The 20,803-nt window shown below is 46.0% G+C and overlaps 1 protein-coding gene across 13 annotated transcripts in view; it reads right to left on the bottom strand.

Moving 5' to 3' along the window:
* The window catches only part of CADPS2 (calcium dependent secretion activator 2), a 367,142-nt gene that overhangs the window by 48,616 nt on the left and 297,723 nt on the right, over positions 1-20,803 (bottom strand). For 8 of the 13 annotated variants that reach the window (XM_082239470.1, XM_082239476.1, XM_082239480.1 and 5 more), the window contains 3 exons: positions 5,445-5,600; positions 3,614-3,761; positions 2,606-2,620 (listed from right to left, as the gene is read on the bottom strand). In XM_082239470.1, coding sequence (XP_082095596.1) covers positions 2,606-2,620; positions 3,614-3,761; positions 5,445-5,600 — 319 coding nt within the window. The remainder of the gene's footprint in view (positions 1-2,605; positions 2,621-3,613; positions 3,762-5,444; positions 5,601-20,803) is intronic. The other 5 variants (XM_082239475.1, XM_082239478.1, XM_082239471.1 and 2 more) reach the window with 1 other exon arrangement.

Raw genomic sequence — 20,803 nt, 5'->3', positions numbered from 1 at the left:
TAAAAGCACCAAAATCAATATAAACATTAGGCTAACTTGGCAGGAGCCCATTGAATAGTTTTCTAAAATTTAGCTTTTTGAAGGCTATTTGCCTCCTTTCCCTCCCCCCTCCCAAAGTTTCCACACAGATGTACTTAATAAATCCCAGGAGAGCTGCCCTTTTGTCAAGCAACTGCCCACTGTGCTCAGATTAATGAAGCAAACATTTTGTATACAAGTAAATGGATGCAGATACACATGTAATGTTGGGAAGTGCCAATTGCCGCTTTTATAAAAGAGACTGTAATGTAGCCCACAGTTGCCCATTCTCAAGTCCCACGGAAATCAAAGGCAGAGCAGAGCCATCGGGGTAACCGTGAGCAAGCTTGTAATCACAGTAAATTAGTCTTCTGCAGCCAGAGAGAATCACATGCGAGGAAGAAAAGAGCTGGCGATTCAGTTTGCGAGCATGAGAATTTCTCGGGCTTCAGGAAACCGTCTTAAAATGAAAAATGGTTGAAGGAGGCTATTTTGGGGGATCATAATTTAGCGCCGATACCTAGTGCTCACGATCATGTATTTTCTCCAGGGATTATTTTGCATGCTAAAGCCCCCCCCCCCCAATGCTTAGCCCATTTGAAGGTGAGTTAAGGAATGCCACTACCTGATGTGTTTTTTGAAGATCTCTTGGGTGTTTGGGTCTCCTTTGATTATAAAGGAATTAAAAGAGAGCTTTGATGAACCCAGTTTAGGTATGAGAGGGAATTGACAAAAGATGCCCAACGCTCATATGTACGATGGCAGGAAGCTCATTTATGTGATGCTGAATGAGATCAAGTGTGGGGGAGAAAGGCCTTAGGATTCAGTAACAAGTGGCCAAAAGAAGCTCAGAAGCTAAGAAAGGACCAGTAGTGGTGGGCTTTTGCTTGAAGGAAGCAAAGGAGAAGGGATTGGTGGGCTTTCCTTGAGCCACCTTAAGCGCAAGGCATGGTTGAGACGAGCTTGGGTGTATTTCCTCTGTTTTCTTTTGCTGTATTTTAAAGCTGTGATTACAAACACTGGGATGTTTTAAATAAGTATGTCTTTTGATTTCTGCAAAAAAATAATAATTATGGAAACACCTCCAAAGAACGGGCATGCTTTTGTGCCACACAATTTCAGTAAGGCGTTGAATAGGTGACACACCTTTGCCTGTAGAAATTGAGATATTAAACTATTTGGGATTTTAAATGCTCATTTTCCCACTGGTATTTTAAAATGTATTTTTTATATTTTATGTAGACTGTTTAAGAGTTTTTGATGAGCAAGTGGTACATAAAGCCTGTTAAATGAATGGATGGATGAATGGATGGATGGAATGCTGATATGCATGGCAACTCTTTTCACTTTTTCTTTTGCACTAGCTTTTGGTTTGTGCATGAATCAATGCACACATACGTCTTTGGTGCCAAGCCTCAAGTTCTAAGGGATAAATGATGTTTTGACTTCTTCAAACGTAACCATTTCCAAAATCTCAACATATGAAAATGAGTTGAAGCTTCCTTTGGCTCTTTTTACAACCGTTACAGTTTTGATCTAGGGCAAGAGTGGCTAACCTTCCTCAACCCGGGCCCACACTGAAAGTTGGCCATGCCTCAATGGGGCGCATGCCAGAGGTGGGTGTGGCCAACACACACCTGTGCATGCGCACACATACTGACTCACTCCCCATACCTACGGCACCCACAAGCACATCCACATGCTACCCTCACTCTGAGATTAGGGGTGGGAGGGCAGGAAAGACCTTCTCTTGATCTTCAGCAAGCCCCACTGGGATCAGCTACACTAAGGAGTCCCCCATCAAGACCTCCCAAGTTCAGCTGAAGGAGGTAAGCACTGTTTGCGAGCCCTGCTCTGTCTGTTCACAGGTGAATTTAAATCAAAGGGGCTTGCTAACCTCCAACCAGTAAACAGATGCTGACAGCAAGTCCCTTTTGATCTCTGACAAGTGGGCGGCCCTGTTACTTGCCAAAGTTGGCCTGCAGCAGGTAGTGGAATAAGGGATCTGGCCTGCTGGTCATATCTGGTTCCCTTGTATTTGGGTGATTGGATACATAAGGGTACAGGGCTGCCGTCCTTCAACATTTGTGTGGAAATGGGCTTTCTCCAGTCTTGTGCCATGAGCTGCCAAATTCCCTCTCACGCACAACTACTGAAGGACCTGCCATTCCTATTTCTATGTAGAATCAAAGAATCATAGAATTGTAGAGTTGGAAAGGACTCTGAGGGTCATCAAGTCTAACTTCCTGCAGTGCAGGAACCTCAGCTGAAACATCCATGACAGATGGCCATCCAACCTCTGCTTCAAAACCTCCAATGAAGGACAGTCCACAACCTGCCAAGGGAGACCCTTCCACTGTCTAACAGCTCTTACTGTCAGAAGTTCTTCCTGATGTTTAGTCAGAATCTCCTTTCTTGAATCTTGAAGATATATCTGGCAAGCATGGAACACATACAGACTCTCTTGCTTGGGGACCTACATTTTGGACCAGTGGTGATACCACTCACGCCACACTCTTCACAGCAAGCAATGGACACGGAAACACTTTTGAAGACAGAAAGAAATTCTAAAACAAAATCAACTTACCCACTGATTAGCAAACTGGGCCATGTGACAGAAAGCCCCCCAAAAACCAGAGAGTGGGGAAAAATGGGGAAAATAATGATTACAAAATAGTATGAGAAATAAATAGACTTAATGAAATGATATGGATCAACACAGAATATAAAAATATTGTAATGCTATAAAACAATGAATGCACATAAATATAGTTGACATTTGTACTGCGAAGCAAAGCACTGCAGTAATGTGTGATAACCTTTCAATTTAGGGGTCCATTTGGGCTAGCCTTGTTGGCCCAGCCAATGGGTCTAGGAACCAGAAAGTTTGGCTTTGCCACTTCCTGCTTCACAGAAGCCAAGGAGAGTCTTTGCTTTTGTATCGACTGCCTGGGATGGGAGGTGACAGGGAGAATGGCAGGTGGGTCTTTCTGTGTTCACGAAAACCCCTCCCCTCCAATCCACAACACTGAAGCTGTTCAAGTCTGGTGCCATTTTGAAAGAGGCACTCTCTGCCTCCATATGTTGTCAGTAGAGTCACCCCTATAACAGAAGGTCCTGGAAATGTTTGCTGTTTTGTGTGTGGTTAAAGTTAAATTTCTGGTCGTCATCATCATCATTTTATTTGTATGGTCACCACTAATGACTGTATTTGTGGACCTCTTCTTCAACCCCTCCCTACTTTGACAGCAAATATTAAGAAAACCATCACCAAAATGCAGGCATATTCTAAAATCACGCACTGCAGAGTTAATGTAGTTTAACATTCTGATTACAACTGTCCTCCATCTCAGACTGTCTTGGCCAGAAAGCCTTTATCTGACAATGCAAGGCATAGAAGAGCAATAGTAGGAGACTGGTAGGACAAGGGACGAGCAAGGACATTGCTCCAGTGGCTTCTTACATCATTCTTTATTGACTATGTTTCTCCTCCCTGCTCTTCCTCCTCAAAACCTGTAATAGCCACCCTGGAGCTGAAATCTGGCAAAAGCCTCCTGTGTTCTTCCTGATCTTGTGAAACAGACATTTCACTTACCTCCTGCCCGCCATCCAGGACACATAATTTAGCAGTCTGTTTCTTGGCATCAACCAGCACGTTGAACATCGTGCACACAGGAGAGGGAATGCGCAAGTCCGTAGATTTATTTGTCTTTTGCAGTTTGAGTTCAAAGGCAATTCTTGTTCTATTAATTAAAATGCAGGGATCGCAACAGAAAGGACTGTCAAAATTCTAAATAAATGAAGTGCAAAAACAAACCCAGGTTAAATGTACTAACATAAACTTAATTTCAAATATGGAAAAACCAAAATAGAAATGTTTAGGCACCTGCACGTAAAACAGTGGAATTATCATTTTCACATATCTTATTAAAACTTTCCAGTAAGGTGCTCTGACAGCCCCCTCAAGGTTAGATACTGCTTTGACTGAATAACAGCATGACAAAACATAACACAGATAAAACACATACTGCAGCAAATGCTTTCTGACAGATAAGCTTTCCGCACAATTTTCAAACTGGCAAAAACAGAATATAGACTGTCATGTAACATATTCAGGTACTTCTGACATTTTTTTTAAAATAAAAAGATATGCTGTTAAGAGTTCCAGTAAGTGTGACAGTTTTTTATGGGGGGGGGGGAAATGCGTAATACTTGTTTTCTTCACTTTTGCACTTTCACTTACAAAAGCACTCGCAAGGCGGGTGGAATTCAGAAGTTAACTTGAGTGGTGAAGTCTAAGGGTCAGCGCACATATCACACAGCTAGCCTTGCCAGAAAGGGATGTTAAAATCACTCCATGGAGTGGCAAGCAGTCAATCAGGTGGTCCTAAGCATACCCACATGAAAAGAGGGGTCCGTGACAGCATTGCGAAAGAGGCCAGATCTGAAGAGTGAACCATCATGTCAATTGCCCACCACGCTTTACGAAGTGATTTAAAGCCACCCCCATCTGTTGGGTGAATCCAGGAGTATAGTGTGTGGGGGGGGGGGGCTGTGGCCCTGGGCACACAATTGTTGAGCAAACACAAACCAGGCACTCCCATGCAGGTTCCCCCAGTGTGGCCTGGCTCAGTGCTCCTCTCTGCCTACCAAGGGCCATGTCAGCTGGCTAGGCTCCCCCCTACACAGGCGGGCACGTGGCCTCACTTTGCCCCTGTGGGGGTCAGTACGGTGGTGTCAGCGGCAAGAGCTCAGCTGACATGGCCCTGCCGAGAGCATGCCCCTCTCCTGGAATGCATGTCTGCACCCACCCCAGTGTCAGGGGCTGGACTGAGGAGTAATGGTGGGAGCCACCCCCCACTGTTCTGAACCTTCCCAAGGGCAGGAGGAGAGTATAGATTTAGAACAGTGGTTTGCAGAGGGGCATAGTCCAGAGGGGAAAAGCTGGGGGAGGAACAGCTAGAAGAGGAAACACCAGCTGGCAGATTCAGTGTCCTTGGACAGCATTCCTGACTCCCCTTCCCCTAAGACTAGATAGGCTTTGAAAGTGATAGAACAGAAAGTGCAGTGGCAACAAGCTCAGATTACCCGATGTAGATTAATGGGGACGGAGGGGGTGAACCTTTACTGGGAGCAACGCCATTTCTAGAGGGATACACATTCCTTTGTCTCTCGCTGTGATTAGAAACTAATTGGTAAGAATTGGTAACTAATTGGTAAGAACACTCCTTTCGTTTGATCGCTTATTTACTGCCACCGGAAGAGGGATCCGATTCCCCAAAGCCCGACACCCAGGCAACCAACAACCAATGCCACGCTGCTGGATTAATCCTTCCACTTTCACACAAGACTGCCCAACTCAAACATCCACAGGAGTCCAAGAAATGGTAGCATTTGTACGGCAATTTCTGAAATTGCCCACGTACCTTTTGACGCATGCTTCTATCATATCGCTGGCCATGAGTTTCAGCCTCTGTTCTAGGTGGTGGGCAAATTCTGGCTCTGGCCAATGAAGGTCAAAAACGAACATCTGCAGTGCGTCAAGTTTCCAGAAGAGATCTTCCGACGTTGCTGACCCGTTGCTACAACAACAAATCATTCAAGGCATCATTTGAATTACAGCGCTAGAGAAAACAGAGCCCTCCCCTCTTTTAAGCACTGGAACTGGGTGTTTTTTTACAAGAACATAAAAGCAGCTCTGGCAACATTATCATTTTGTTATGCCTATTGGACCGTCCAGTATTCCAGCAGGTTTATCAGATGTGGCACAAATAGTGCCTTGGTAGCAACAGCTAGAAACGGTGTCTTGCCAAGCAACAGCTTGGCAGGAGGGCGCCATCTTGTAATGGGGTAGGAGAGCCGAAAACAATGCCAATGTATTTCGCATCTGGCAACCAGTGCACCCCTTGGGTTTCAAAGTATCAAAGTTCAGTTCTGTTCATCTTTGGGGGTTTGAGATAGAACCCAATAATTCACAGGTCACATTAATTCAATAATTTAAAAAGATTTGCCAAACCCCCTAAGCCAGTATACACCAGGAGGCTTATGTTCATACAGTGGTACCTCAGGTTAAGAACTTAATTCATTCTGGAGGTCCGTTCTTAACCTGAAACTGTTCTTAACCTGAAGTACCACTTTAGCTAGTGGGGCCTCCCGCTGCCGCTGCACGATTTCTGTTCTCACCCTGAAGCAAAGTTCTTAACCTGAGGTACTATTTCTGGGTTAGGGGAGTCTGTAACCTAAAGCGTCTGTAACCCGAGGTACCACTGTACTTTTAGAGTTAATGCTGAATATATACCTTCTGATAAATGAATCACCATAGCCGCTAAAGGGCCCTGAAAATTTGTGTCCCAGGCTTTTTAGACTCGTCTGCCCATGTACTATTTAAAAACCAAAGGGGTGCATTGGTTGCAAGATGTGATTCCTTCACCCCAGCTCTCCTACCCATTATTATGACTTAATGTACTTTCAGTGGTTTGGCTGCTTTGTTGCTACACAACTTAGACCCATGTACACATTGCCTCTCCAAAGTAATCGTAAATAAATAAGGATAAAAATGTGCACCCCACCACCGAGATAATTTCATTGTAACTATCCAACCCTCCCCCCCAATTTCAACACCTCTTGCGATGGTTTGACCCCTTTCCCTTTAAACAGTACAAATTCTACAAAGACCCTCCATATCTCCTCAAAATCATTTAACCTGCCTATTCCCCGTCTTACCTTAACGACACATGTTAATTTATCATTAAGAGCTATATCCCACACCTCTTTATTTATACCATTCTTCCATTTTATATTCTGCTTGCCCCTTCCACTTCCTGGCTATAATAATTTGTGCAGCTGTCAATAAATTTGTGAGCAAGCCTATGAACCTTCCACCCCATTGTAAATTGATAATAATGCTACCTCTGGACTTTTGGTCAGCTCTAACCCAGTGATTTCTGTTACCTCCTTAAACACCCTTTGCCAAAAAAATTGTACATATTTACACTGCCTCTCCTAATTCTGTGCCCTATCTGTGAGCAGAAAACGGGAAACCATTTAACTGAACCTTTTTCTAGGAAGAGGAAAAGTTCTTCAGCAGTTTCTCCAGGGCGAAACTCATCATGGAAGCAAGTCTGACTGACATAGTCAAGAAGCCAGATGAGAGTGATGGCAATGGTTCTGCCTTCCCTACGTCTTGAGAAGGGAGTGGCAGCAATGGTGGCAGGAAGGGCAGTTTCTGCCAGCACATTGACCATGGCCACCTCCCTGCCCTTTGCAACCTGCAGTCAAGGTGGTGTCAGTATCAGTTCACTATTCACATTTGCATCTGGACTTTAGAGAACTAACATGAAAAGACCCAAAGAGCTACACCTGTATCTGGGATGGATTCAAGTTCAAGGAGACCCCTGGATGAACCCAAAATTGTGCAGGTTGTACATTATGTTCTGCCTGGGGTGTCTGTTTCTGGGCAAAGAAGAGGCTATGCAAGCTTTGAGGGTCATACCAGATTCAAAAATGTCTGCAAGGAAAAATCTGACACTTGTGATAAGTCTTGCATGGTATAATGTTTGTTACACCCATTAACTGAATTTGGCCTGTACATTACACACACTCTAAGATAAGGCAACCAAATTTATGGAAGGATAAAGGCTGAATAAGCCAAAAAAGTCAGCTTAATGTTTGTCTGTGCTCTGTGATGATCAAATGTAGCTCCATCTGTAAAAGGAGAATTAAGCCAACCAATTTTTATTGTGTGATGTCCAGTATTTTTAAAAAATTATGTATCAGTTTCCTAACAGGCCTAATAAAAAAATGAAGAAATTATTTTCTCTCAAATGCTGTTAAAATAATCCTATGCATAACCATTTCTTGTTAGCCATTTAAACTGGCTTTCACCAATTACAGTAAAAGCTACAATAGCCGCTGGTTCATGAAATGTCAAAAACACCCAGTAATCAATGCCTCTTATGGTTTTTATGACACAAAGTCACAATAACTTTATTTGTTCTTTCATCTGGGAATTTGCGCAACAATATTCACAGAAGGATTTTTTTGGGGGGCGGAGATGATGGACACAGGAAAGAAAGCTGCAGCAACACAAAGAAACAATGTGTTCCTAGCAATGCAGCTAAGCAGAAATTTTGTCACTGGATATGTTTGGTTGCGCGAATAAAATTCTCCCAGGGATAAGAGGCTTTGACACTGACAATGCTACAATAGTCTATGGAAACGGTGCATAATTTATCTGCGCTGATCACGATGCAATATCTGCACTAGGACTTGTCTCTCCCTTTGGCACAAAGTTCTTGTAATTCAAACGTATGATAAATTGCCACTTTTCAAAAAGATTTTAATCTTTTGGCAACTGCTTTATATAAAAGCAAGGGTGGATACACTATTCTTACTCCCCTGGCACAGAATGAAACTGTTTGCATTTCAAAGTACTGCAACATTAATGCCACTGCGATCTGTGAAGGATCTCAACTACTGTACACAACAGTGGTGCAGAGAAGGCTTGCTCTGTGGTGTCACCTATTTTATGAGATGACCTCCACTTGGAGATCAGGTGGGCATCATAGAATCATAGAATCATAGAGTTGGAAGAGACCACAAGGGCCATCGAGTCCAACCCCCTGCCAAGCAGGAAACACCATCAGAGCACTCCTGACATATGGTTGTCAAGCCTCTGCTTAAAGACCTCCAAAGTAGGAGACTCCACCACACTCCTTGGCAGCAAATTCCACTGTCGAACAGCTCTTACTGTCAGGAAGTTCTTCCTAATGTTTAGGTGGAATCTTCTTTCTTGTAGTTTGGATCCATTGCTCCGTGTCCGCTTCTCTGGAGCAGCAGAAAACAACCTTTCTCCCTCCTCTATGTGACATCCTTTTATATATTTGAACATGGCTATCATATCACCCCTTAACCTCCTCTTCTCCAGGCTAAACATGCCCAGCTCCCTTAGCCGTTCCTCATAAGGCATCGTTTCCAGGCCTTTGACCATTTTGGTTGCCCTCCTCTGGACACGTTCCAGTTTGTCAGTGTCCTTCTTGAATTGTGGTGCCCAGAACTGGACACAGTACTCCAGGTGTGGTCTGACCAGAGCAGAATACAGTGGCACTATTACTTCCCTTGATCTAGATGCTATACTCCTATTGATGCAGCCCAGAATTGCATTGGCTTTTTTAGCTGCCACGTCACACTGTTGGCTCATGTCAAGTTTGTGGTCAACCAAGACTCCTAGATCCTTTTCACATGTACTGCTCTCAAGACAGGTGTCCCCCATCTTGTATTTGTGCCTCTCATTTTTTTTGCCCAAGTGCAATACTTTACATTTCTCCCTGTGAAAATTCATCTTGTTTATTTTTGCCCAGTTCTCTAATCTGTCAAGGTCGTTTTGAAGTGTGATCCTGTCCTCTGGGGTGTTAGCCACCCCTCCCAGTTTGGTGTCATCTGCAAATTTGATCAGGATGCCCTTGAGTCCATCATCCAAGTCGTTGATAAAGATGTTGAATAAGACCGGGCCCAAGACAGAACCCTGTGGCACCCCACTAGTCACTCTTCTCCAGGATGAAGAGGAACCATTGATGAGCACCCTTTGGGTTCGGTCAGTCAGCCAGTTACAAATCCACTGAGTGGTAGCATAGTCAAGACCGCATTTTACCAGCTTCTTTACAAGAATATCATGGGGCACCTTGTCAAATGCCTTGCTGAAATCAAGGTAGGCTACATCCACTGCGTTCCCTTCATCTACCAGGCTTGTAATTCTGTCAAAAAACGAGATCAGGTTAGTCTGACATGACTTATTTTTCAGAAATCCATGCTGACTATTGGTGATCACAGCATTCCTTTCTAGGTGCTCACAGACTGTTTGCTTAATGATCTGCTCCAGAATCTTCCCTGGTATTGATGTCAGACTGACTGGGCGGTAATTATTTGGGTCCTCTCTTTTCCCCTTTTTGAAAATAGGGACAACATTTGCCCTCCTCCAGTCTGCCGGGACTTCGCCTGTTCTCCAGGAATTCTCAAAGATGACTGCCAGTGGTTCTGAGATCACATCTGCCAGTTCTTTTAATACTCTTGGATGCAGTTCATCTGGCCCTGGAGACTTGAATACATCTAAACTAGCCAAATATTCTTGTACTATCTCCTTAGTTATTCTGGGCTGTGTTTCCTTTGCTGAATCATTTGCTCCAAATTCTTCAGGTCAGGCATTGTTTTCTTTATCGGAGAAGACTGAGGCAAAGAAGGCATTGAGTAGTTCAGCCCTTTCTGTGTCCCCTGTTTGCATTTCACCATCTTCTCCTCTGAGTGACCCCATTGTTTCTTTGTTCTTCCTTTTGCTACGAACATACCCATAAAAGACTTTTTTGTTGCTTTTAACCTCTCTAGCAAGCCTGAGTTCATTCTGTGCTTTAGCTTTTCTGACTTTGTGTCTACACGTGCTGGCTATTTGTTTGAATTCCTCTTTGGTGGTTTCCCCCCTTTTCCATTTTTTGTACACATCCTTTTTTAATCTTAATTCAGTTAAAAGTTCTTTAGATAGCCACCCTGGCTTCTTTAGGCACCTTCCATGTTTCCATCTCATTGGTATTGCCTGACGTTGTGCTTTTAGTATCTCCCTCTTAACAAACTCCCAGCCATCATGAACTCCCTTTCCTTTTAGTATTGTTGTCCATGGGATCTCACCCAGCACTTCCCTAAGTTTTATGAAGTCGGCTTTCTTAAAGTCAAGAAATTGAGTCCTAGTATGCTTGGCTGCTCCTTTCCGCTGTATAGTAAACTTCAGAAGAGCATGATCACTCGCGCCTAATGATCCTTCCACTTCTACCCCACTAACCAGGTCATCAACATTGGTTAGGACCAGATCTAAAATGGCTGTTCCTCTTGTTGCTTCTCCCACTTTCTGGACAATGAAGTTGTCTGCAAGGCCAGTGAGGAATCTGTTTGACCTTATGCTCTTGGCTGAGTTTGACGTCCAACAAATATCCGGGTAATTGAAGTCCCCCATTACTACTATCTCCCTTCCTTTTGCATGCTTGGCCATCTGTTCCAGGAAGGCATAATCTATGTCCTCCGTTTGGCTTGGGGATCTATAGTAAACTCCCACAATGAGGTCTCTGTTATTCTTCTCTCCCTTAATTTTGACCCAAATGCTCTCACTTTAGCTTTGAGGATCTAAATCTTGGATCTCTTCACAGGTATACACATCCCTGACATATAACGCCACTCCTCCTCCTTTCTTGTCTGGTCTGTTTCTCTGAAATAGATTGTATCCCCCCATTATTACATTCCAATCGTGGGACTTATCCCACCAGGTTTCAGTGATGCCTATTATGTCATATTTAGTTTGCTGTACCAAGAGCTCAAGCTCATCTTGTTTATTTCCCATGCTTTGCGCATTAGTGTACAGACATTGAAGTCCATTAATCATTCCCCCGTGTCTCTTATTTAAGGATTTTTTCCTCCCACCACTAGGTCCGCGTGCTGTTTGTTCCATTTGGTCTATGACATTTGGATGATCATCTTCATTAATTGATAGACTCCTACCTTCAGGAGCACTGTCTCCCTCCCCCACATTAGTCAGTTTAAAGCCCTCCTGATGAGGTTTCTGAGATTTTTGGCAAAAACATTTCTCCCAACCGTTGTGAGGTGCAGCCCATCACTTGCCAGAAGTCCATCTTCAAGAAACTGCAGTCCGTGATCTAAGAATCCAAACCGTTCCTGTTTACACCATTTGCGAAGCCAGCTGTTCACTTCCACTATTTTCCCCTCTCTCCCTGGGCCACGTCGTTCAACTGGGAGGACAGATGAGATGACAATTTGTGCATTTAGTTGCTTCAATTTCCTGCCGAGAGCCTCGTAGTCTCTTTTGATCTTCAGTTGTGTGTTTCTGCCGGCAACTGAAAACGTACCTCTTCACCCAAGCTTCTCCCAGCTAACTCCTAGTATCTCTGGCTACTGCATAAATGACGCAGAAACTTTATTGCTGCTGCTGCTTTACTGACACAGCTTTTATTGCTGTCCTGCTTGTTTCATTGTCCTGGCATTTCTTTGAAATAATGGGTGGAGGGCAGATCACTTTAATAAAGAAATAAGAGAAATCACAACTGTGTATAACTAAGGAGAGAATTACGCTTCTCTCCCTGGCTGTAGGAATATTGATCTTTCTTATGCTTATGAACAAGGGTGCTGCTCCTACCACACTGCGGACACCGCAATTTTAGTTCACACTCCCAAGTGGTGACCTGTTGAGTTTTCCTCTGACATGTATCCCGTAGGAATGTTAGCTAGCCCTTACAGGACCCGCTCATGTTCCTGAAAATTCAAAAACAAACCTCACAGCCAAACATAATTCAGTGTGCTTTTCATGTCTAGCCAAGCGATCCTCTGTGTTGGCCTCTCGAGGGACCAATCAAGCAGAAGAGTGAATGCTACGCAAAGCGTTTTGCTCTCTTAATACCTCCTCCACCTTAATCCACAATGCCCCAAATGTGCCATTAAAGAGACGGACCAGCAAAAACAAGTGAAAACAAAGTAATTATGTTCTTGGGGCTGCGCAATGAGAGATGAGAACACACACTCCCTGTTTCTAACCATACAAAGGGGGAGGGTATCCATTTTGTGTGAATGGAAAGGCCAGCTGACAAGCTACACCGTATGCAAACAACCCATACTTCTATTACAAATAAAGCACATTAAATAAAACATGTAAAATTTGATTCTGGAGGAATCAGAGATACTACTTTTAATAGGTATAAGTATATTTGGCAAACTATATTTAGTTCACCATAGCTGAGTACAGCTAGATGAATAGTGCAACCCTATGCATGTCTACTCAGAAGTAATCTCCTCTGAGTTCAGTGGGACTTACTCCTAGGTGTATATGTATATATATGCATGTGTTTCTAGATTCAGGTAGGTAGCCGTGGTGGTCTGACGCAGTCAAAAGAAATAAAAAAATCATCCAGTAGCACCTTAGAGACCAACTAAGATTGTTCTGGGTATGAGCTTTCGTGTGGTATCTGAAGAAGTGTGCATGCACATGAAAGCTTATAGCCAGAACTTAGTAGGTCTCTAAGGTTAAACCACAGAGCCTAGGACTTGCTGATCAGAAGGTCGGCAGTTTGAATCCCCGCGACGGGGTGAGCTCCTGTTGCTCGGTCCCAGCTCCTGCCAACCTAGCAGTTTGAAAGCACGTCAAAGTGCAAGTATATAAATAGGTACCGCTCCGGCGGGAAGGTAAACGGCGTTTCCGTGCGCTGCTCTGGTTTGTCAGAAGCGGCTTAGTCATGCTGGCCACATGACCCAGAAGCTGTATGCCGGCTCCCTTGGCCAATAAAGTGAGATGAGCGCTGCAACCCCAGAGTCGGTCACGACTGGACCTAATGGTCAGGGGTCCCTTTACCTTTACCTAAGGTGCTACTGGACATTTTTTAAATTTATATATGTGTGTATATATAGGAGCCAACTCCTAGGGGCCGATGGCCCTTTGCCCCCCAATAAAATATCTGAGCCCCCCCCAAAAGTTGGTAGACATTACCATTAATATGGTGTGTGTGCACCATGTCATGTGATCAATTATGTGGGGTGGGGCTTACCTGCCCCCCAATATTTTATTCAAGCTGGCACCCCATGTGTGTGCATGTGTATGAATGATTGTAAGCTAAAATGTACAGTAAATTGTGTTGAGCAATCTGTACCTCTATAAAAGGTTCGCAATTTAATTTTTAGAATAGGAAGACACTGCAAGGTTTAAAACATACAAGCAGTAAACCCGAAGACCAATAGAGATCAGCTGATATTCTGTGCAAGCAGTAACTTTTCAATTCTCCAAGATTTTTTTTAAGAATCCATTTTGTTATTACAGCCCAGTGGTAAAACACACTTGTTGCATGCCAAAGATCCCTGGCAACTCTGGATCAGGGATGAGTGGAAACAGGTCTAAGAAAAAGCTTTTACTAGCCAGAGATGACAGACCAATGTTCTGATTCCTCCGTATGAGGCAGTTTCTGTCATTCATATTTTTGAGCTTCACAGACAAGCCACAGTTTGTCTTCGTCTCGATAAGCCACAGTTGCCAATTCTCCCTGTCAACGAGTGACAACGCTCTCTGCATAATCCCAGCACCAGTGTCAAGCATTGGCATTGTCAAGCACTTTGCTGGAGCCCACATCCCAGTAGCGGCCTGTTGCTAATCCCCAGAGCCTCTTGGCTCTGCTGCGCCTTCTCTTTCCTGCTGCTGACAATTCACCTGAGCTCTCTGAACAAGCAATCAAGTGCCCTAGCAGTGAGAAGCACATAGAGAAATCTCTGCGGCCTCTGCATGTCTTGCCTCCACTCTCTGGGAGGTGGTACGGCCTGGGTCCAGAGGGAGAGGCAAGAGAATGGGCACTGCCAATAGCAGCTTGGGGGGAGGCGCTGAAAGCACCTTGCCCAAAGGATCCCAATTCCAGATGTCACCCAGGCTATTTAGATACCGTATTTTCCCATGTATTGGACAAGGTTTTTTGACTTAGAAGTCATGTCTGTTTCCGAGCACAATTCATAGTGTTCTCAACCCCCATCGTTCAGGCCAGACACTGAGGTCCAGTGCCAAGGGCCTTCTGGCAGTTTCCTCGCTGTGAGAAATGAGGTTACAGGGAACCAGGCAGAGAGCCTTCTCAGTAGTGGCGCCTGCCCTGTGGAGCGCCCTCCCACCAGATGTCAAGGCAATAAACAACTATTTTACTTTTAAAAGACAACTGAAGGCAGCCCTGTTTAGGGAAGTTTTTAATGTCTGACACTGTATTGTTTTTAATATTCAGTTGGAAGCCGCCCAGAGTGGCTGGGGAAACCCAGCCAGATGGGCGGGATATAAATAATAAAAGAAAGAAAAAAGAAGCTGGGGTTGTCCAATACACGGATAGTGGCATGGGGGGGGGGAGAGAAGCGGCGCAGTGCCAGCCAGTTAGTTGGCGGGAGCGTGGCTTCCCCCAATGCTGTAGCGAGCAGTGAGCAATGTGAGGGGTGTTTCCTGCCCACAGCTGCGTGGGGAGAAGCTGCGCACTGCCAGCCAGTTCGTTGGCAGGAGCGCAACTTCCCACATGCCGCTGCGCGTGGCAGACACTCCCTGAGTCGTTTCCCACATGCGGAAATACTGGGGGAGGTTGCGTTCCCACCAGCCATCCAATTGACAGGAGCGCAAGCTCCTCCGGTGTCACCGCACGCGGGAAACGATCTAGGGAGTGTTTCCTGCCCGCAGCTGCATGGGGAGAGAGGCTCAACAACTTGGGGCCATCTCTCCTCATTTTCTTAAAACTGAGTCCCCAAAATGTGTGTGTGTGTGTCTTATACATGGGGGTGTCTTATAGACGGGAAAATACGGTAAATGAGGTTGGGTGGGCGGTACTCATTTTAATTTATTTTTAAGCAACGGAAAAGAAGATTATTTGGAAAATGTAAAATTGCATGCATGCCTAATATCTTTAGTTCTAGGGATTAGCTTTTCATCCCCCAGTCCCGACAGACACTTCCCCTGTCCTTCTTCTGGAGAAGGTCCTCTGTTAGGATGACTAAGGCCGGTTTTAAAATGTTTTATAAAATTTTTTTTCTGGATTTTTTGTATGTGGGGGGTGGGGGTGGGATTGATGTTTGGTTGGGCTTGGGGAATTATTATTTTTTTATTTTGATGTTTTTGTAATTTTTATATTTTTTGTTTGTATTGTTGTATTGGTTTTGTTTGTTTGTTTAAGGTGTTATTTTGTTTTTAGGGGGAGGGGTCAGGGCTGCCGGGGAGTGGGCCCCAGCCCACAAAATGGCTGGGGCATGTTCCACAGGGGGGGATGCACTGGGACAACCGATCTCAGTGATCACGGGTAGGAGGAGGAGTTACGCTAAGACCAGACCATGTCATTACAGAGGAGGCAGGTTTAGTCGTTGTCTGAGGACTATCCCTGCCTCCGGGTCTGGTCCTGTCCGGACGGATACTAGAATCAGCAAGGGATACCCACATAGCCTGAAGGTGCTGCTGTGCAATGCCAGGTCAATGATTCAGAAGACCACTGCCATCCATGACTTGATCATGGATGGAGGATTTGACCTGGCATGTGTAACAGAGACTTGGTTGGATGAAGCAGATGGGCCTGTTCTTGCCGCTGCTTGTCCACCAGGTTTCTCTTACGCACAGCAACCCAGGTCATGTGGGCGGGGAGGGGGGGTTGCAGTGATTTTTAGGAAGTCATTAGTTTGCACCAGGCGTCCTATTGGGAAGACCCAGTTTTCTGAGTGCATGTTCTGGAAGTTGGGCAATAGGGGCAGTACAGGATTCCTTTTGGTGTACCGACCTCCCCGCTGCGCCAAGGATTCCCTGCCCGAGCTGCTTCAGGTCGTGGCGGATGTTCTCCTGGAGACACCTAGCTTGGTCGTCCTAGGGGATTTTAACATCCATGCCAACACGACCTTACAAGGGGCCGCTCGGGACTTCGTGGAAAGCATGGCCTCCATGGGGCTGTCCCTGAATAAGTCTGGCCCAACCCATAGCCGTGGACATGCCTTGGACCTGGTGTTTACCTCTATGGATGTTGGTGATCTGACACTAAGTAAAAGCGAAACGAAAGAAGTGCCATGGTCAGATCACTTCCTGGTGCAACTGGACTTCTCTGCGACCCATCCCCTCTGCAGGGAGGTGGGACCAATTCGGATGGTCCGCCCCCGCCACTTAATGGATCCAAATGGTTTCCAGAGAGTGGTAGGGGATGCTTTATCCCATGTTGATGGCCTTTCAGCTGATTCCCTGGTGGCCCGCTGGAATGTGGAGTTAACCGGGGCTATTGACTGTTTGGCTCCGAAGCGCCCTCTCCGATTGCATGGAGCCCGGACAGCCCCGTGGTTTTCCACGGATCTGAGGGCAATGAAACAATCGTTGAGACGGCTAGAGCGCCGGTGGCGGAGAACTCATTCCGAATCTGACCGGACACAGGTTAGAGCTCAACGTCGAGCCTACCAAGTGGCGATAGCGACGGCGAAGAAGAATTTCTTCACCGCCTCTATTGCATCTGCAGAAAACAGCAGCAGGAGACTTTTTCAGGTGGTTCACAATTTAGCGGAACCACCTGCAACATCGGGGCCCAGTACGGGCCACATGTTCTCCTGCAATGATTTTGCAAAGTTTTTTGCAGATAAAACCGCTCAGATTCGGGAAGAAGTAGACTCCACCGTGGGAGCAGGGCCGGGGCGGGAGAGTGCAAGAGTTCTGTCTGGTCAAGTTGAGTGGGATCAATTCCAATCTGTTGCCTCCGAGGATGTGGACAGGCTGCTTGGACGAGTGAAACCAACCACCTGTCTCCTGGATCCTTGCCCATCCTGGCTAATAAAAGCAAGCCGGGAAGGGCTGGGCGATGGGCTTCGTGGGGTGGTGAATGCTTCCCTCCGTGAGGGGGCCTTCCCAGACCCGCTGAAAGAGGCGGTTATTAAACCGCTTCTTAAAAAACCATCTCTAGATGCGGCCACGATGGCCAACTATCGCCCAGTCTCAAATCTTCCATTCCTGGGCAAGGTGATTGAGCGAGCGGTTGCCGAACAACTCCAGGCACGCCTGGAAGAAGCGGACCATTTGGATCCCTTCCAGTCGGGATTCAGGCCTCATCATGGGACTGAAACTGCCTTGGTCGCACTGGTTGATGATCTCCGGCGGGCTAAGGACAAAGGTGAGAGCTGTTTCCTAGTTCTGCTGGATCTCTCAGCGGCGTTCGATACCATCGACCATAGCATCCTTCTGGACCGTCTTGAGGGGCTGGGAGCTGGGGGCACTGTTATACAGTGGTTCCGCTCCTTCCTCCTGGGCCGTGTTCAGAAAGTGGTGGTGGGGGATGAGTGTTCAGACCCCTGGGCTCTCACTTGTGGGGTGCCTCAGGGTTCTGTCCTCTCCCCCATGCTTTTCAACATCTACATGCGGCCGCTGGGAGAGATCATCAGGAGGTTTGGGCTGGGTGTTCATCAGTATGCGGATGATACCCAGCTCTACCTCTCTTTTAAATCAGAACCAGTGAAGGCGGTGAAGGTCCTGTGTGAGTGTCTGGAGGCGGTTGGAGGATGGATGGCGGCTAACAGATTGAGGTTGAATCCTGACAAGACAGAAGTACTGTTCTTGGGGGACAGAAGGCGGGCAGGTGTGGAGGATTCCCTGGTCCTGAATGGGGTAACTGTGCCCCTGAAGGACCAGGTGCGCAGCCTGGGAGTCATTTTGGACTCACAGCTGTCCATGGAGGCACAGGTCAAATCTGTGTCCAGGGCAGCTGTTTACCAGCTCCATCTGGTACGTAGGCTGAGACCCTATCTGCCTGCGGACTGTCTCGCGAGAGTGGTGCATGCTCTGGTTATCTCCCGCTTGGACTACTGCAATGCACTCTACGTGGGGCTACCTTTGAAGGTGACTCGGAAACTACAACTAATCCAGAATGCGGCAGCTAGACTGGTGACTGGGAGCGGCCGCCGAGACCATATAACACCGGTCTTGAAAGACCTGCATTGGCTCCCAGTACGTTTCCGAGCACAATTCAAAGTGTTGGTGCTGACCTTTAAAGCCCTAAACGGCCTCGGTCCAGTATACCTGAAGGAGCGTCTCCACCCCCATCATTCTGCCCGGACGCTGAGGTCCAGCGCCGAGGGCCTTCTGGCGGTTCCCTCATTGCGAGAAGCAAAGCTACAGGGAACCAGGCAGAGGGCCTTCTCGGTAGTGGCGCCCGCCCTGTGGAACACCCTTCCAGCAGATGTCAAGGCGATAAACAACTACCTGACATTCAGGAGACATCTTAAGGCAGCCCTGTTCAGGGAAGTTTTTAACGTGTGATATTTTATTGTATTTTTGGTTTTTATGGAAGCCGCCCAGAGTGGCTGGGGAGGCCCAGCCAGATGGGCGGGGTATAAATAATAAATTATTATTATTATTATTATTATTATTATTATTATTATTCCATTCCAAAACCACATCTAAACCCAGAATGAAATGGGTCTTGATATTCAGTTTCCTCCAAGAGTACCTGCACCACCACCATCTTGAGCAACTTGCCCTTCAAAGGGGTATTAGCAACTGGGAAGTAGAGTTGGAACAATCTCCCCCTTGGTCTCCTAGAACACGCAGAGAACTGAAAAGGCCAGGTAAGAGATTGGTTGTGCACAAAAACGCTCCCCTGGCGAGGAGGGGACTGAGGCAGCTGGGGGAAGGCAGGGACTTCCAGACCTCACAACTGCTTCATTGGGGCAACTGCTTCATTGGGAAGGGCTGTTGGGATCACTAGGCCTGCAATGTTTTGGTTTTTTCAAAGTTAACCACATGGGCACTGTGCTTATTTTTATTGCTGACCTACTCTTGTCTCCGGCTCCTGACAATAGGCCTCAAAAACTTAAACTGATCTCCTGAAATAGGTCTCCGCAGTGCCCTGGATGCCCCCGGTACTGTTTGAGCAGTGGCACACAGAAGGGCATAGAGGCAGTGTGGTCACAGTGACCTACTGGTGGTTCTAAGAATCGACTGGCGCAGAAGCACACCAAAAAAGCCTCAATGGAAAATCTACCTGTAGAAGATCATGCACTCTACTGAGCGCCCGGTATTCCTCAAGAAAAGTTTCTCACCACTTGCATTCTAGAATCCATCTGGACAGCTTCGGTGTGGAGCACTCCTGTTTAGTGCTATTTTGGTTACACATTTGTTATTCATACCCCGCCCATCTGGCTGAGTTTCCCCAGCCACTCTGGGCGGCTCTCAATCGAATATTAAAAACACAATACAGCATTAAACATTAAAAACTTCCCTAAACAGACCAATCACCTCCGAACATCGAAATAGAGATAATAATACAGTGGTACCTCGGGTTAAGTACTTAATTTGTTCTGGAGGTCCGTTCTTAACCTGAAACTGTTCTTAACCTGAAGCACCACTTTTGCTAATGGGGCCTCCCACTGCCACCGCTCCACCGGAGCACGATTTCTGTTCTCATCCTGAAGCAAAGTTCTTAACCCAAGGTACTATTTCTGGGTTAGCGGAGTCTGTAACCTGAAGCATATGTAACCAGAGGTACCACTGTAGAGGCAGGAAGCCGCTTGAAGAGGCGCAGTTTCTTAAAGCCACTTGAAGAGGCGCAGTTGCGACGGACCGTGCTTCGCAAGACGAAAAACATCGCAAGACGAAAAGACTTGCGGAACGAATTATTTTCGTCTTGCGAGGCACCACTGTACTAGGTATGAAAGCATTCCTAAAAATAACCATTTGTTTGCTGAATATATGTCATGGAGAGCCTTCCACCTACCCCCCCCCCCGAAAAAAAATCCTCTCTCTGCTATACAGTGGTACGTCAGGTTTCAGATGCTTCAGGTTACAGACTCCGCTAACCCAGAAATAGTACCTCGGGTTAAGAACTTTGCTTCAGGATGAGAACAGAAATTGTGTTCTGGCAGTGCGTCGGCAGCGGGAAGCCCCATTAGCTAAAGTGGTACCTCAGGATAAGAACAGTTTCAGGTTTGGAACAGACCTCTGGAATGAATTAAGTACTTAACCCGAGGTACCACTGTAATGCTTAATTGAGAAGTTCTTCATTTAAACTACAAAAGCTCCTCTGAATCTGTTTTAAAAAACAACAACAGGGACGTAATCTCCGACAGCCAGTAGCTAATTAAGTGAGATTTGAACTCGGTTAATTTTGGCAGTGTCCTATTACAAGGGAATCCAGAAAAGCCAGAGAAAAATAACGCAAACCAATTGCTGTTGCTGCTATTTTCAAAAATCTTTTAGCACATGCAGTGGATTAGTAATAACATGCCAAAA

The sequence above is a fragment of the Podarcis vaucheri genome, assembly GCF_965113315.1.
Source record: "Podarcis vaucheri genome assembly, chromosome: 10".
Taxonomy (NCBI): domain Eukaryota; kingdom Metazoa; phylum Chordata; class Lepidosauria; order Squamata; family Lacertidae; genus Podarcis; species Podarcis vaucheri.
Note: the sequence above shows the minus strand (reverse complement) of the source record. Positions and strands in the feature narration are given on the sequence as shown.